The following is a 19,315-nucleotide window of genomic DNA, read 5'->3' as shown; positions in this document are numbered from 1 at the left end:
TTTGGCGCCCTGCACTTTCACTGGCTGTTAAGTCGATCCCGTTAACGGGATCTCAGCCGCAAGAAGTTTAACACCTCTACTCTTACGATAAGTGCCATGGGATCTTTAGTGACCACAGTCAGGACACCTGTTTAACATCCTACCCAAAAGACGGCACACGTCTCCAATCAAGGGACAAACACAACAGTGGGATGCAGGGGGGTATGCTGCTGGCCGAATCAGTCTGGGCTGTTAATGTTTAGAAATGTGTAGAAATGTCTAGTAAAAAAAATTTGGGAACAAAACTGTCAAACATGGCCTGATTTTCCTAGTCAACAATTATCTATACACAGTATAAAAGTGCAGTGTTGTTTTTAACACTGATGTGCAATATGTTACACAGGTTATTATAGAAATAAACAAATACGATTCATGATTAAAGAACATTTTATACTAATTTGTTTTTGGACAATACGTGGTACAGTAAATTTATCAATCAGGGCTTGAGGGCCTGCAGGACTGACTGGGGCACTCTGCTGGCATAATACTGGTGGTTGCGTAGAGTGGCCAGCACCCCAGCGGAGTTCATGTGCTTCACGTTAGCATCATAACACAACGCACTGCCATGCATGTCTGTCAGCTTACCTGCAGAGGGACAGACAAAAGAGAAAAAATGGCAGGCAACATTACTGTCCTTACTCATAATTAGGAGGTACTTTCAGTAAGATAGAGGAAGATTGTTGCTTACCTCCTACTGCATGCAGGATGGCTTCAGGGGCACATGTGTCCCACTTTTTAGTTCCTAGACTGGCAAATACATAGGCTGAAGCCTTCCCCTCCACAAGCTGAATAATCTACACAAAGATAGGGTGCAACAGAGGAGTAAGACTACATTGTATAATTAGTGTATTCAGAAAGTATTCATACCTCGACTTATTCCAAAGTGTTACAGCCAGAATTCAAAAACACCCATCTACACACAACACTGCAAATGTATTGAAAATGAAATGTCATTTATAAATATTCACACCACTGAATACCACAATACATGTTAGAATCACCTTTGGCAGTTATTATCTAGTTGAATAGAGAGTGAATGATGAAGGCCAGTGATGAAGATGTCTAGTTGGCACCGAGGCCCAGTGTGATGACTCAATCATGATGTATGGCATTGTTTGAATGACTGACCATCTGTGGGCCACAGTGGTCAAACACACCTTTACTGTGGTAATCTCGATGAAGAGACGTCCTAGGGTCACTGAAGCCAGGAGGTGAAGATTTGAATTGACAAAATTAATGTTACTATGTGAATTCAAGAGTTCATAAAGAGCTATGAATTTTGATATGTTTCATTGTACTGTAAGTCCTGTGGATTTGTTAGAGAAACTGTTATTCTGTTCGTTGGACAGCGGAAAGTTCAAAGGGGAACAACAACGATGTGCTCTTATCATACAGTGTTGAGGTGTGATAATTAGATTAGAGGACGTGTCTGAAGTTATGACTTATGTTTTGGGCCTTGCAAATTGATGTTAAATTAGACGATGGGAGATACTGGGATTTATCGCTCTTAGAAGAATAAAAGCTTGTCTTAAACTTAGGTCAGGGTAGATCTCTTGATGTACGTTTGTATATCATAGTGATGAATTTTCTATGCCGTTAAAACAGAATATTTTGCATTCTTTTTATCATGAAGATTTCTGGTATGACCCTGCCAAGCCGACACAGCCTGGGATCGAACCCGGCTTTGAAACGATGCCTCTAGCAGTGCCCTAGACTGCTGCGCCACTCGAAGTCCAAATCTGATCACTTTTAAATAGATACGAACCGTAGTCTTCACATTGGAGTAATTTTCCTTTAAATATTATTTGATGAGATGTCTAATAGTACATTTTATTCACAATATACAGTACCAGTCAAAAGTTGACACACCTACTCATTCCAGGGTTTTTCATTATTTGACTTTTCTACATTGCAGAATAATAGTGAAGACATCAAAACTATGAAATAACACATCTAGAATCATGTGTTAAACAAATCAAAATATTTTATATTTGAGATTCTTCAAAGTAGCCACTCTTTCTTTGCCTTGACAGCTTTGCACGCTCTTGGCATTCTTTCAACCAGCTTCATGAGGTAGTCACGTGGAATGCATTTCAAGTCCATATTATGACAAGAACAGCTCAAATAAGCAAAGAGAAACGACAGTCCGTTACTTTAAAAGACATGAAGGTCAGTCAATCTGGAACATTTCAAGAACTTTGAAAGTTTCTTCAAGTGCAGTCGCAAAAACCATCAAGCTCTATGATGAAACTGGCTCTCATGAGGACCGCCACAGAAAAGGAAGACGCAGAGTTCCCTCTGCTGCAGAGGATAAGTTCATTAGAGTTAACTGCACCTCAGAAATTGCAGCCCAAATAAATGCTTCACAGAGTTCAAGTAACAGACACATTTCTCAACATCAACTGTTCAGAGGAGACTTTGTGAATCAGGCCTTCATGGTTGAATTTCTGCAAAGAAACCACTACTAAAGGACACCAATAATAAGAAGAGACTTGCTGTGGCCAAGAAACACAAGCAAAGGACAGACTGGTGGAAATATCTGTCCTTTGGTCTGATTAGTCCAAATTTGAGCTTTTTGGCTACAACCGCTGTGTCTTTGAGACGCAGAGTAGGTGAACGGATGATCTCCGCATGTGTAGTTCCCACCGTGAAGCATGTAGGAGGTGGTGTGAGGGTGCTTTGCTGGTGACAGTCTGATTTATTTAGAATTCAAGGCACACTTAACCAGCATGGCTACCACAGCATTCTGCAGCAATATGCCATCCCATCTGGTTTGTTCTAAGTGGGACTATTATTTGTTTTGCAACAGGACAATGACCCAACACACCTCCAGGCTGTGTAAGGGCTATTTGACCAAGAAGGAGAGCGATGGAGTGCTGCATCAGATGACCTGGCCTCCAATCACCTGACCTCAACCCAATTGAGATGGTTTGGGATGAGTTGGACTGCAGAGTGAAGGAAAAGCAGCCAACAAGTGCTCATATGTGGGAACTCCTTCAAGACTGTTGGAAAAGCATTCCAGGTGAAGCTGGTTGAGAGAATGCAGAGTGTGCAAAAGTTGTCTACTTTGAATAATCTCATTTTGATTTGTTTAACACTTTTTTGGTTACTACATTATTTCATAGTTTATTTTTACTATTTTCTACATTGTAGAATAATAGGGAAGACAAAGAAAAACCCTTGACGAGTAGATGTGTTAACTTTTGACTGGTACTGTATGCTTTCTCGAACTGCATTTTTGAGCCAGAGTTAACTCAATCATTTAATGCTAGGACATTGATTGCAAGATATTAGCTCCTTGTCCCTTAGCCTCTTAATAATTGCATAATGGTAAACCTAGACACGTGCATCTTATAGTATTCCAAGTGGTGACGCAAGGCTTGCAAACTTGGCTATACCCACTGGGTATGATTATGGGGCTATAGCATTCACATGATAATGAAGTCAGATGTAATATCATAGTAGGGTCATAGACCCCTAAAATAATTATTTGTCATCTTCAGACGAAGTGAATTTTCACAATTCTACAGTTACATCTGAGTCTTTCTGGGTAAGTCTAAGCTTTGCTCACCTGGATTGTACAATATTTGCATTCTTTTAAAACGTCAAGCTCTGTCAAGTTGGTTGTTGATCATTGCTAGATAGCAATTTTCAAGTCTTGCCATAGTTTTGACTTAAATCAGCTTGAAAATCTAACTAGGCCACTCAGGAAAATTCAATGTCTTGGTAAGCAACTCCAGTGTACATTTGGCCTTGTGTTTTAGGTTGTCCTGCTGAAAGGTGAATGTTTCCAAGTATCTGCTGGAAAGCAGACAGAACCAGGTTTTCCTCTAAGATTTTGCCTGTGCTTAGCTCTATTCTGTTTATTTTTACCCTAAACTCCCTTGCCGATGACAAGCATACCTATAACATGATGCAGCCACGACCATGCTTGAAAATATGGAGAGTGGTACTCAGTGATGTGTTGTTGGATTTGCCCCAAGCATAACACTTTGTATTCAGGATAAAGTGAATTTCTTTGCCACATTTTTTTGCAGTATTGCTTTAGTGCCTAATTGCAAACAGGATGAATATTTGTAATATGTACAGGCTTTCTTCTTTTCACTCTGTCATTTCGGTTAGTATTGTGGAATAACTACAATGTTGTTGATCCATCCTCAGTTTTCTCCAATCACAGCCATTAAACTCAACTGTTTTAAAGTCACCATTGGCCTCATGGTGAAATCCCTGAGCGGTTTCCTTCCTCTGGCAACGGAGTTAGGAAGGACTCCTGTATCTTTGTAGTGACTGGGCGTATTGATTGATACACCATCCAAAGTGTAATTAATACCATGCTCAAGAAGATATTCAATCTCTGCTTTTATTTTATCATTATGCGTGTAATCGTTATGGACTGGGGAGTCTTTCAGGATAAAAATACTAAACAGAATTCAGCTAAGCACAGGGAAAAATCATAAAGGAAAGCCTGGTTCAGTCTGTTTTCCACCAGCCACTGGGAGAAGAATTCTCCTTTCAGCAGGACAAATCTACAAAAGGCCAAATCTACACTGGAAGTTGCTTTCCAAGAAAACAATGTTCCTGAGTGGCCGAGTTAAAGTTGACTTTACTTAAATCTACGGCAAGACCTGCAAATTGTTGTCTAGCAATGATCAACAAGGTGCTTCTACAAAGTATTTACTCAGGGGTGTGAATACTAATAAGATTTTCTGCATTTCATTTTCAACAAATTTGCAAAAAAATTCTAAAAACATGTTTTCACTTTGTCATTATGGGGGTATTGTGTATAGGCCAGTGACACAAAATCTCAATTTAATCCATTTGAAATTCAGGCTGTAACATGTGGAAGGTGAAGGGATGTGAATACTTTCTCTGAATACATATGCACCCCTAACCTTCCCATCCCTGTATATTTCACCTTATTTCCTGCTCCGCCGACTCTTATCACATCATGAGGTTCCATGGCATCCACAGTGTCTGTGACGAGTTTGTTGCTGTGGGAACGGGTTGTGGTGACAATGCGTCGGCCATCCGGGACCTCTTGTAGCTCGAACCCGAAAGCGCCCAGTCCGGGCATTCCCCACAGAGTTCTCCCCATGTCTGCTGACTCCGTCCCCAGCTGTAGATACAGAAGAAAGGTCATTATACACACAGACTAAAGTAGTGTTCAGTAGGGCACACTATAGAAAATGAAAAATCTGTTCTTATTTGGACAAATCTCCCCATTTCATAACATTTCCTCCCTACTGAATATGTCATTCCCTGATAGGGTGAGAGGGTATAAGGTAGAAAAAATTGTTTGTTGTCACCTGATAATTGAAGAAGGGCTGGTTGATGACCCCAGCAATGGCCTTCCCGCCATATGCAATGCCGATCAGAACAGTCACATGATCAAGAAGCCCTGACATCATATGACAACATTTTAGCTGAAGGGAACAATAACAGTGGACTTCACACAAGTATTGTCATTGTACTGTATAACTACACTGAACAAAAATATTTTAAAAACAACATGCAACAATTTCAAAGATTTTACTGAGTTACAGTTCATATAAGGAAATCAATCAAAATACATTAATTTGGCCCTAATCTATGAATTTCACATGACTGGGCAGGGGTGCAGCCATGGGTGGGCCTTGGCGGGCATAGGACCACCCACTTGGGAGCCAGGTCAACCCACTGGGGTCCAGGCCCAGCCAATCAGAGTGAGTTTTTCCCCACAAAAGGGCTTTATTACAGACAGAAATACTCCTCAGCACTCCCCCTCAGACGATCCCGCAGGTGAAGAAGCCAGATGTGGAGGTCCTGGGCTGGCGTGGTTACACATGGTCTGTGTTTGTGAGGCAGGTTGAACGTACTGCCAAATTCTCTAAAACGACGTTGGAGGTGGCTTATGGTAGATAAACATGACATTTTCTGGCAACAGCTCTGGTGAACATTCCTGCAGTCAGCATGCCAATTGCACACTCCCTCAAAACTTGAGACATTTGTGGCATTGTGTTGTGACAAAACTGCACATTTTAGTGTGCATATGGAACATTTCTGGGAGCTTTTATTTCAGCTCATGAAACATGGACCAAACACTTTACATGTTGCGTTTATATTTTGGTTCAGTGTATTTTTCCAGCATGAAAAACAAATCAGTGAGGTAAAAGTAGTATAATGGTACACAGGAAAAAAAGGGATAGAGAGAAGCCCTAGGACCATTCCTCAGGACTACCTGGCCTGATGACGCCTGGCTGTCCACAGTCTGGTCGCACGGCAACAGTTAGTAAGGACGCCTGTATCTTTGTAGTGACTGGGTGTATTGATTGATATCATCTAAAGTGTAATTAATAACTTCACCATGCTCAAAAATATATTCAATCTCTGCTTTTATTTTATTATTATGCGTGTAATCGTTAAGGACAGGGGTGTTTTTCCAGGATAAAAAAATAAACGGACTTCAGCTAAGCACAGGGGGAAAAAATCTGAGGAAAGCCTGGTTGTCTGTTTTCCACCAGACACTGATCCCAGGAATTATCCTTTCAGCAGGACAATAAACTAAAACACATGGCCAAATCTACACTGGAGTTGCTTACCAAGAAAAAAACACTGAATGTTCCTGAATGGCTTGAGTTACAGTTTTGACTTTACTTGAAAATACAAAGTATTTACTCAGGGGTGTGAATACTAATATGAGATTTTCTGCATTTCATTTTCAACAAATTTGCTAAAAATTCTAAAAACATGTTTTCACTTTGTCATTATGGGGTATTGTGTATAGGCCAGTGAGAAAAATCTCAAATTAATCCATTTTAAATTCAGGCTGTAACAACGTGTGGAAAGTTAAGGGATGTGAAAACTTTCGGAAGGCACTGTATATTAATACATATGCACCCCTATACCTTCCCATCCCTGTATATTTCACCTTATTTCCTGCTATCACATCATGAGGTTCCATGGCATCCACGGTGTCTGTGGCGAGTTTGTTGCTGTGGTTTCAACTGTTCTTCCTGCGGCTACGGAACCCTGACCTGTTCACTGGACGTACTACCTTGTCCCGGACCTGGTGTTTTTGACTCTACCGCACCTGCTGTCGCGACCTCTGAATGGTCGGCTATGAAAAGCCAACTGACATTTACTATTGAGGTACTGACCTGTTGCACCCTCTACAACCACTGTGATTATTATTTGACTCTGCCGGTCAAATATGAACATCTTGAAGAACAATCTAGCCTTAATGGCCATGAAATCTTATAATCTCCACACAATGCATCCAGAAGAGGAATGGCCACCCCTCAGAGCCTGGTTCCTCTCTAGGTTTCTTCCTGGGCCTTTCTAGTTTTTCCTAGCCACCTTGCTGTTTTGGGGTTTTAAGCTGGGTTTCTGTATAAGCACTTTGTGACATCTGCTGAAAATAAACTTGATTTGATGCCCAAGCATTTCTCCTTTACCCTCCCTCTCCACCTATTCTGCTCTTGTCCCTCCCAGTCCAAATGCCCTCCCTCTATCACCATACGGATAGCCGTGCCAAGAAGCTGGGCGTCCGACCCCGTGTGACGCATCTGATTTGGCAGGTAGAAACACTTTGCTGCTGCTAAGCAGGGATGAAGAGAAATGGGATGAAGATAGGAGAGAGAGAGAGAGACAGAAAGCAAACAGGGAATCAGCACTGATGATTAGGTTGGAGATGTGGTAATGTTAAGACTGAATGAAAGAAAGAACGGGGAGGTTTTTGTCAAATATGTTCTACCCTCTTGTGGCTTCGAGTCAGTGACTCTTATCACAGAGTGACTGGCAAAAATAATAACACTAGTAAGTTCATTTACCTTCAGTGTATTCTTTGGTGCCATCAAGGGGGTCGACCCACACAACCAGCTAAAAAAATAAAATAAAAAATCTGCCATTCAAACACAGAAACATAGCTGGAATGAGCAGTCAGTACCCAGAAAATAATCAAAATCAGGACAGTAGGTTTCAGTTTCAGCTCTAAAGTGTCTCTCTCACCTCCTCTTCTTTCAGGGCACTGTACTCTGCTGGACAGGACTTCTGTAGGATGTCTTCAGATTGACCGCTCTCAATCAGGTCCTCTTTGATTGCCTCCTCTGGCAGATCCTGACGTGTAAGAGAGATGTTCACTGTTCAGACTAGGATGTTGTGAAACGTGTTGTGTATTCTAATCTGCAGATCAACGTTTATTGGTCAATAACATTAGGACAGATCCTATTAATGTACATTCATATACCCACCTCCTCTCCGATTATGGTGATTTTGGGGAAGCTTTTAGACAGGGAGGCACAGATGCTCTGCTGGACCAGCCGGTCTGCCAGTGTCTGTAGATCGTTGGCACCTGTCTGTGTACATTGAGTACAGAGAAATCCTTTATAAAACAACAATCAAGCTCCATTTCACTGCCCATCAATCTCCAGCATTTTGTCCCCCTCTCCGTTCAGTCAGTCAAACCTTTTCCACGATGCCCAGCTCTCCGCTCTGAAGAACCCTTCGTACAATGGCTCCAGCCTTCTCTGCCATAGCGTAAGCCGAAGCTACCAGACGCATCACCACAGCTGGATTTCCAGACATTGCTGATGGAAAGAGAAACACAAAAGTGTAAAGCTGAGGGAGAAAGTTTCCACCATGCACCCTCAAGACTTCATTGTATCACTCACATCAGTCAACAAGTCAATGTAATCAACACACCCTCGACATGTAGTAGAGGAAAGTGCAGTATTTGTGCTGTCACCATTACTTTGGCAAAATAAATAGCTTTGTGCCTAAAACACACTTTGGCACTAATATACTACCTGTCCTACACACACCATATCTCAATGACACACACGAAATGAAGTAGTTGCAGTAACAATGTGCCATGAGGACAATTGGCTTAACTATTGGAATGAATTAGATGCGCATGATTCTACCCTTCTAAACCCAACGGTCAAAGGTTACTAGCTAACGTTATGGTTTACTATAATCTCTCGTGACAACATTCGCGAGAATTGTACTTCTGGGTAACCGAAGTGACTAATAGCTGTGTATGTGTGCGTGTTATAATGCTTACTACTACCAGAAACCTGGTGATATTTTCAAGCAAATAAGTCTGTTCTGACTTAGCCTAGGTAGTTGATAGTGCACATCTAGCGTCCATGCACTGTATCGGTTGCCTAGGCTAGTTCTGACAGTTCCTCGGCATTAGACTACTAGCTACTGTAGTGCCACAACTGCAGGAACGTTAGTAACTTAGTGCTGGTTAGCTAACTACAGTATTTAGGAAAGCGATCTAAATTGAGACAACAACATGAACATTCACTCAGCAGCACTGAGAACACTATCTTCACTACACATTTATAGTACACCAGTAATCTAGCTAGTAAGCACATTTTTAATGAAAGAATATAATGTCTCTTACTAATCTCCGGAAGTAACAGCTCGACACTTGTACTGCAATGAATGTGAGGTATACCGCGACTCTGGGTGCAGGGACGTCACCGGGGAGAAAACCCAATATGGCTTCTTCTTCTTTGATGATGTTCAACGGCAGGTTGGCATCCATTAAATGTGGCATTACCGCCACCTACTAGATTGGAGTATAACTTCCTTATAGTTTGCTTATTTTTTATGTCTAAAATAAAGAAATAAAAAATTCAACAAATACCCTACCATCTAAATACCATACTCCACTATTTAAATCTATTTAGTCCTACTTCAGGCCAACAGTCAAATGATGGGACACCACCATTTAACACACCCTGTAACTCTTCTGATGTTAAGTCTCGCACACCCAAATACCTCTCTGCAGCTGCCACCACAACCTCTATGTTCTGAGACTTAAGTTCCATCCCTGCAGTACAGTTGATAACCACTACTATAAATGCCAAAAATCCAATCTTACTGAAACATATATCACTTGTTGGTTTATCCCTCTGTACTGGTACATATCTACTACTCACACCATTCCTCTCACGATCTCTCCCATTGACCCATTGTCCTCTACTTTCTTCACTGCCTCAGCATATGACAACTTCTGCACTACTCTAACCCTTGTTAGGATTTATGTTTATGCACTATAGGCTGTTAGCATATTGGTTGAAGGTGAATGTTGTTTTGTTGCACACACACACACAATACAGAGGGGGGTGTGTGTGTAGGTGTGTAAGGACTGACCACCACAGGCCATAAAAGCTGTGGACAGTCTGGAGAGGGGAGGGGTGCATCTCTCTAGACCAACCAGGAGTTTAGAATACTGGACAATACCATATTAGGAACTGTTTCAGTGAAGAATCGAGGGGGACACAGGATGGAGCTGCTCTACCCAACAACCAGATGTGGAGAAGGAAAACGCCAAGGGGCTTGGACAAGTTCGGGGGCCCACAAAGGAGGAGCAAGAGTATTAACCATGCTAAACCTCTACTATGATAGGCCAAATGGACAAGTTGAGAATAAAATTGTCATAGTATAAAAACTACTATTTGAGTACATTCCACAGTTCCCTGTTAACCCTGCGCGGTGATACAGCGAACCCGTATATACGAAAATTGCATTTACCATTTATCGTTTGAGTTTAATTAAAATACTTAAAATATATTCGGTGACTATGAATCACATTTTGTCCTGATGCCAGATTTGAACTGACGCGAATCTCTTTCACCCTGGAAACCTCAACCTGCCTCTTTCGCACCATGGGCACCCCTACAATTAACACATACCACTACTTTCCCCAATGCTACACATTCCTTTGTCTTATGCCCTTCTGCACACTTCTCACACCTAGGAACCCTCCTACGCACTGCCTCCACATGCCCATAAGCTTGACACCTGTAACAACATATTGTAGTCGGCACAAAAACTTGTACAGGATAACTTATATACCCTAACATCACTTTGTCGGGCAAAGACTCAACATCAAAACTCAAAAGAACAGACAATGACTCTTCTGTTTTTCCACTCACGCCACCCTGTCTGCGTTGCACCAAACAACGAGCACCACAAACACCGGGAATATTCCCTTCAGTTGGTCAGCTTTCACATTTACCGTTACCCCAGTAATCACTCCTTTCAATGGCGCCCTTTTTTTGAGAGTAAAACCATTCACATCTCTTGCTCCCTCTGACCAGCAGAAACACATATAATTATCACAAGACCACTTCTGGTTACCCTCAAATGGATCAGCCAAAAACTTCACTCCTACTGTCACAGACTCATCTTTATCCTGACCCTCGGTGTAAAGCCTGAGAACCATACCTACCACCTCCGATACTTCGCCCTCATTCACGTCTTCAACTCACTCTGCTTACACTTTCTACCATTCTTCTTGAAGATAACCGTCTCCCTTTTTCCCGCCATTTAAAACCGACTCAACCTCACCCTTTTCCTCCCTCTCTTTTTCCCTCCATTCCTCCTCAGTATTCCAAGTATAACTCTCCTTATGATAATACTGCATTTCTCCTGACATACATTTTGTTCTTGCCTTGTCAAGGGACACAATTTAACCGGCTGTCACCGCAAGTATTCCAATATGGCTCGATTGCTAGATGGGTGATGAATATTTAGGGTGTTAATCTTCAACAAAAAGGGTCAGATGACAATTAGGGGAAAGAAAAAATAAATCTATTGAAGCTCCCTCTGGGGAGATCTGTGGTGCTCTCCATCCTGATTGCTTCAGGCAAATTGTGTTAGAAGTGGTTTTATATTACATTTACCAGCATGTATACCTTGCTACCTGCCTTTAACTATATTGCAGAGATAAGCAGTGTCTTGCAAGTCAAGATCAGAGCTCCAGTAAGCTCACTTTGAGACCCAGCTAGCTATAAAAAATATATATTAAAAAGTGTGTACCAATACTGTACCAATGTAAAGTACAAACAACAGGACATTTCCTTAATCCAACCTGGCCTATCAGAGGTCAAGATGGAGCTACCAGCATATTGCATACAATACTTCCAGATCAACACAACAAGTTTCTAAGGGCTACAGGTTTATTTGTGTTTCAGGGATTAGTGCCAATGGACCAAGACCCTGGGCTCTGAGTCCAGACCCAGATCAACACTGGCACTATCTGTGCTATTAAGTATAGTAGGCCTACCTATATTAGGGTTAGTAGGCATTCCTGACCTGTCACGTCATGTAGGGCATTGGTCATCAACCCTTTTCCTGGAGAGCTACAGGGTGTGCAGGCTTCTGTCCCAGCTAACACTATTTGGACTAATACACTGGAGGGTTTGTAAGTGTTGGGCATGATCCCACTGATTACCCCACAGCTCTACATGGTTGAATAGTGTCTAATGTCCTGTTGCAGGTACGTATGCTATATAATTACTCTACAACATAGCTACAGGTATAAGAGCAGATATGGAAAGTAGACTAAGGCTACTTATTATAGGCAGGGTTGGATGGTGACCACTTAGTACTGGCAAGGGCAGATCATAAGTTACCTTGGCTTGTCATGTGTTGCTGCCACACTGTGTTGTTGTCTTAGTGTCACGCCCTGACCTTAGAGATCCTGATTATTCTCTATGTTTGGTTAGATCAGGGTGTGACTCGGGTGGGAAATTCTATGTCTTCTGTTTCTTTGTTTTTTGGCCAGTGTGGTTCCCAATCAGAGGCAGCTGTCTATCGTTGTCTCTGATTGGGGATCATACTTAGGCAGCCCTTTTTCCCACCATTAGGTTGTGGGATCTTGTTTTCGGTTTAGTGTCTTAGCCTGACAGAACTGTGCGTTTTCGCTTTTGTTACTTTGTTTGAGTGTTTTTTGAATAAAATAATCATGAACACTTTCCACGCCGCGCTTTGGTCTACTCTTCCTACCACCAACGAGAGCCGTTACAGAAGATCCCACCAAAAACGGACCAAGCAGCTTGGCCAGGAGGAGTGGACATGGGAGGAAATCCTGAATGGAGAAGGACCCTGGACGCGGGTCTGAGAGTATCACCGTCCAAGGGAGCAGATGGAGGCAGCGAGAGCGGAACGGCGACGATACGAGGAGTTAGGTCAACAACGGAAGCCCGAGAGACAGCTCCCCAAAAATGTTTTTTGGGGGGGGCACACGGGGAGATTGGCGGAGTAAGGGTTTAGACCTGAGCCAACTCCCCGTGCTTACCGTGGGGAGAGTGTGACTGGTCAGGCACCGTGTTATGCGGAGATGCACACTGTGTCTCCAGTTTTCTGTTTAGTGTCTTAGCCTGACAGAACTGTGCGTTTTCGCTTTTGTTATTTTGTTTGAGTGTTTTTTTAATAAAAGAATCATGAACACTTTCCACGCCGCGCTTGGTCTACTCTTCCTACCACCAACGAGAGCCGTTACACTTAGGTCTCTCTTTATGTATTAAATCTGTTTAAAAGAGGACATTGTATTCCTTTTTTTTTTGTACTCCCTGACGAAGGCCATGCAGCCGAAACGCGTCTGTTTTTAAAACTTTGTTTCTATTGAACATGCCATACTAATAAAGGAATTGTAATTAATTATATGAAGAGTGCCTTGGTCCTCCTTTCTTTTTGATGACCAATTTACCCCTTTTACCAAAGAGCACCTTCTATCTACCAAAATGTACTATTGTGTACCTTAGTAGCGCTTCCCTTCCTCCTCTTTCTCTTTATGTAGTGTTGTATCTCTTGTCGTGATGTGTGTTTTGTCCTATATTTTAATTTAAAATCCCAGCCCCTGTCCCCGCTGGAGGCCTTTTGCCTTTTGGTAGGCCGTCATTGTAAATAAGAATTTGTTCCTGACTTGCCTAGTTAAAGAAAGGTTAAATAACATAACATTCTCTAGTTCTCTCTCTTTGTTCTCTAGCTCTCTATGTATGTTCTCTCTATGTTCTCTAGTTCTCTCTATGTTCTCTAGTTCTTTCTATGTTCTCTAGTTCTCTCTCTATGTTCTCTAGCTTTAGTTCAGGAGCCAAGGAGATAGGATGCACATGGAGAGGAGGGTCATGGCGAGAAACATGTGGGTTAAACACAATTCCACCAATCTGAAATGGTGGCAGCATCTCACACTATGCAATTAGATCTCCACTTCAAATTCAAAGCACACTGCACAATATGGCCTGAAAGTATCATTCACACTGGCTGATATTGTTTCCACTCGAGCCTTCCTTCCTTCTATCCCTTCCTTCTGTGTATGATAGCTGTGAATACATTGAGAGAAGATGAAGTCCATTCTCCTAACGTTGTTGACCCTGTCATACTGTGATAGCAGTCAGCCACATACGGTGTGAGGATGACAAGCAATCTAAACTTATCGGGATGCTGTGGCTCGTGGCAAATTCATGGCAAAAATTACACAGTGACATATCTGTTAGACATGACTAACAGATACTTATTTTTCATTCAATATTACAAGTTCAAATTCATTTAATTCATTCACATGGCAGAATATAATTGAACTCTGAATTGCATGATAAAAATGTAATAAAACAAAAGTAACATACATGCAACTTACGTTTACTATTGTTGTGGATGTTGTTATGAGTTGCCGTTCAATAATTGAGTCATGTAGGGGATGGATGATCTTTGAGATCATTCAGTTCTTGCTGTGACAGGTCTGAGTTTGTGTGAGTGCCATTTTTCTTCTTCTAGAGGTTGCGATGATTGGTTGTGGTAGGAAGTTCCTGTTAGACTGGAGGAGATCATGGGCAAAAAATGTATTTCCACATGTGATCGAACTTCTGAAGTGCGCTGCCGAAGTTAACCTTGAGTCACTCCACAGGTCAGATGTTGCCATGGTGAAAGGGTGCCTAAGTACCTCATCCTCTGCTTCCTTTTGGAGATAAAGCTACAGAGTCAGGGGATAAGGGACTCTGACTCCTAGTTGAATCAGGAACTTTAGTACCATTGTAAGGTCAACTTTGTTGACGGATTTGCCAAAATCTGCTGTTATTATGGTGCATATACAGTATAATGGTCTTCCTTGCATCAGTGGATTGTATATCATGTCTCGGAGGCTGACCAAGACATCTGTCGTCGACCCTTTTTGCATCCAAGCTGTCTTGGGTCAAGCTTGTGGCCGATGTCTTCCAGCATCCAATCGGTGGCAAAACCTTAGCTCCAGTGTTCCATAATTGTTCGTGTTCTACAGCCGTAATGGCTGTCGAACCATTCAGACTGTGTTCATGATGATTCTTAATTATGTTTCTTAATTATATTTACCTCTATCTCTAAGAAACCCTAGTTCCGGCCAAGAAATGAGAGCGAGAATTACCGGAGGTTCCATTTGTCGCCCTGGCAGTCTATTGAAAAAAAGGTGAATGTCATTATGAACATTACAATTTCTCTATAGGATATCAAGTACAATATTATTTTGTAATTTGACAGGTATAGTGACAAAATAGATCTGTAAAGAAAATAATAAATGAAGGCTTACCAGATCATTTACTTTAAGTAAGAATATGTTCAAATAGAATATAGCCTATATCTGTGACTTTATAAGTGTATTTAGACCACATTGATAAAAGGACAGGATATCTTGTGGTTCACTGAGCGGTGTCATGTACTGTATGTTACCTAGAGAACTGCATGGTGTAGGGAGAGTGAGGAGAGGTATGGCCATTCACCTCTTGTGAATGCCACTTGGCCTCATTTCCCCACAAAAGGGATTGAACCCACATGGAGGCATGCAGGTATTTTAATAACAATCATTAGATACACATTTCACTGTAGGGATGGTATTGGCCAGGTGATGAGAGGTGCCTGGTTTCCTCCAGACGTGACCACATGCATTTTATCGATGGCAATTTGAATGCACAGAGATACACTATACAGTGCATTCGGAAAGTATTCGGACCTCTTTACTTTTTCCAAATGTTGTTAGGTTACAGCCTTATTCTAAAATCTTTTTTTTTATCCTCATAAATCTACACACAATTACCAATAATGACAAAGCGGTGGGTTTTGGAGCCCGGCCAAACTTAACTGGGGGAGAAGGGCCTTGGTCAGGGAGGTGACCAAAAACCCAATGGTCACTCTAACAGAGCTCCAGAGTTCCTCTGTGGCGATGGGAGAACGTCTAGATGTAATCCACTCCTCAGTAAAAGGAACACGACAGCCCACTTGGAGTTTGCCATAAGGCACCTAAAGACTCTCAGCCCCATGAAAAACAAGATTCTCTGGTCTGATGAAACCAAGATTGAACTCTTTGTACTGAATGCCAAGCGTCATGTCTGGAGGAAACCTGACACCATCCCTATGGTGAAGCATGGTGGTGGCATTATCATGCTGTGGGGATGTTTTTAAGCGGCAGGAACTGGGACACTAGTCAGGATCGAGGGAAAGATGAATGGAGCAAAGTACAGAGAAATCCTTGATGAAAACCTGTTCAGAGCACTCAGGACCTCAGACTGGGACGAAGGTTCACCATCCAACAGGACAACAACCTTAAGCACATGTAACAGTATAACTTTAAACCGTCCCCTCGCCCCGACACGGACGCGAACCAGGGACCCTCTGCATACATCAACAACTGACACCCACGAAGCGTCGTTACCCATCGCTCCACAAAAGCCACGGCCCTTGCAGAGCAAGGGGCAACACTACTAATAGGTTTCAGAGCAAGTGACGTAACTGATTGGAACGCTACTAGCGCGTACCCGCTAACTAGCTAGCCATTTCACATCCGTTACACACACAGCCAAGACAACACAGGAGTGGCATGCGACAAGTCTCTGAATGTCCTTGAGTGGCCCAACCAGAGCCCGCACTTGAACCCAATCAAACCTCTCTGGAGAGACCTGAAGATGTCTGTGAAGTGACGCTCTCCATCCAACCTGACAGTTTGAGAGGATCTGCAGAGAAGAATGGGAGAAACTCCCCAAATACAGGTGTGCCAAACTTGTAGCGTCATACCCAAGAATACTCAAGGCTGTAATCGCTGCCAAAGGTGATTCAACAAAATTCTGAGTAAAAGGTCTGAATACTTATGGAAAAGTAATTTTTACATTTTTGAATTTTATTGAATTTGCAAAAATGTCTAAAAACCTGTTTTCGCTTTGTCATTATGGGGTATCGTGTGTAGATCGATGATGGGAATTTAAAAAAATCTATTTTAGAATAAGTCTGTTTCATAAAAAAAATTGGAAAAAGTCAAGGGGTCTGAATAATTTCCGAATGCACTGTATATACAAAAGTATGTGGAAACCCCTTGAAATTAGTGGATTTGGCTATTTCAGCCTCACCCATTGCTGACAGGTGTATAAAATCGAGCACACAGCCATGGAATCTCCATAGACAAACATTGGCAGTAGAATGGCCTTACTGAAGAGCCAGGTCAAGCAGTTTCTTGTACATACTAATCGCAAAAATAGGGTGGTGCAAAAACATTTTAAAAATGAGTGAATAACATAAAATCCCACTTTTGTATGTGCAATAGGTTATGAAAAGTATCAACAATTTAACGTGACCTTATGGTGAGAGCGAGAGTGACAGGTGTAATGAGGAAGTGAGACGAAAGGATTATTATTTACATTCTTTAATTTAAATTCTCTCTGTACATATACAATGACTTGAAAATACAACCCCAATATGAGTGAAGAAAATATCCATGGAAGGGTGATGCAAATGGGAATGTTAGTTTTTTGTTTATACATGGTGAAAAACATATCCACATTTGGCTTTGTATTCGCACACATACATTCCCCGATCTTAAGGAAGAGCTCTGAGCTAATTACATCTTCCATGGTGTAAATAACTTAAATTAATTACGTTTTGACCAGTTCAAAGCCAGTCTGAAACTCTCCTCCAAAAAGGTCTTTATAAAATCAAATCAAATTTTATTTGTCACATGCGCCGAATACAACAGGTGTAGACCTTACTGTGAAATGCAGTTTAAGAAAAATAAGAGTTAAGAAAAATATTTACTAAATAAACGAAAGTAAAAAATAAAAGCAACAATAAAATAACAATAACGAGGCTATATATAGGGGGCACCAGTACCGAGTCAATGTGCGCGGGTACAGGTTAGTCGAGGTAATAGAGGTAATATGTACATGTAGGTAGGGGTAAAGTGACTATGCATAAATAATAGATAATAAACAGCGAGTAGCAGCATCTTTAAAAATGGGGGGTCAATGCAAATAGTCTGGGTACCCATTTGATTAGCTGTTCGGCAGTCTTATGGCTTGGGGGTAGAAGCTGTTAAGAAGCCTTTTGGACCTAGACTTGACGCTAACGTCCCACTTGGCCAAAAGCCAGTAAAAATGCAGAGCGCCAAATTCAAATAAATTACTATAAAAATCTAACTTTCATGAAATCACACATGAAAGACACCAGCCAACATGTCTGATTTCAAAAAGGATTTACGGCGAAAGCACACCTTGCGATTATGTTAGGTCAGTACATAGCCACAGAAAAACACAGCCATTTTTCCAGCCAAAGAGAGGAGTAACAAAAAGCAGAAATAGAGATAAAATGAATCACTAACCTTTGATGATCTTCATCAGATGACACTCATAGGGCTTCATGTTACACAATACATGTATGTTTTGTTCGGTAAAGTTCATATTTATATCCAAAAATCAGAGTTTAGGCGGGACGTTACTGTCTCACTTGGCCAAAAGCCAGAGAAAATGCAGAGCACCAAATTCAAATAAATTACTATAAAAATCAAACTTTCATTAAATCACACATGAAAGATACCAAATTAAAGCTACACTGGTTGTGAATCCAGCCAACATGTCAGAATTCAAATAGGCTTTTCGGCGAAAGCAAACGACGCTATTATCTGAGTTAGCACCATAGTAAACAAAGAGAGAGAAGCATATTTCATCCCTGCAGGCGTGACACAAAACGCAGAAATAAAAATATAATTCATGCCTTACCTTTGACGAGCTTCTGTTGTTGGCACTCCAATATGTCCCATAAACATCACAAATGGTCCTTTTATTTGATTAATTCCGTCAATATATATCCAAAATGTCCATTTATTTGGCGCGTTTGATCCAGAAAACCACCGGTTCCAACTTGTGAAACGTGACTACAAAATATCTCAAAAGTTACCTGTAAACTTTGCCAAAACATTTCAAACTACTTTTGTAATACAACTTTAGGTATTTTTTAGCGTAAATAATCGATAAAATTGAAGACGGGATGATCTGTGTTCAATACAGGATTAAACAAACTGTAGCTAGCTTTCTGGTCATGCGCCTCTAACAAACAGGACACTTCGAGTGACCCTCGTTCAAGATGGCCGTACTTCTTCATTACACAAAGGAAAAACCCTCAACCAATTTCTAAAGACTGTTGACATCCAGTGGAAGCGGTAGGAGCTGCAAGAAGGTAAATTAGAAATCTGTATTCCCAATGAAAATCCATT

General features: G+C 41.4%; 1 protein-coding gene across 1 annotated transcript; it reads right to left on the bottom strand.

Moving 5' to 3' along the window:
* Positions 1–408: 408 nt before the first annotated feature.
* Positions 409–9,529, bottom strand: bpnt1 (bisphosphate nucleotidase 1). Its single transcript, XM_038968317.1, has 9 exons — positions 9,428–9,529; positions 8,482–8,603; positions 8,268–8,372; positions 8,026–8,133; positions 7,848–7,896; positions 5,346–5,437; positions 4,955–5,155; positions 728–833; positions 409–624 (listed from the first exon to the last, which is right to left on the bottom strand). The coding sequence occupies exons 2-9, from the start codon at positions 8,599–8,601 to the stop codon at positions 476–478; spliced, it is 930 nt and encodes a 309-aa protein (XP_038824245.1). The 5' UTR covers positions 8,602–8,603; positions 9,428–9,529; the 3' UTR covers positions 409–475.
* Between the last annotated feature and the right edge of the window lie 9,786 nt (positions 9,530–19,315).

The sequence above is a fragment of the Salvelinus namaycush genome, chromosome 29, assembly GCF_016432855.1.
Source record: "Salvelinus namaycush isolate Seneca chromosome 29, SaNama_1.0, whole genome shotgun sequence".
NCBI lineage: Eukaryota > Metazoa > Chordata > Actinopteri > Salmoniformes > Salmonidae > Salvelinus > Salvelinus namaycush.
Note: the sequence above shows the minus strand (reverse complement) of the source record. Positions and strands in the feature narration are given on the sequence as shown.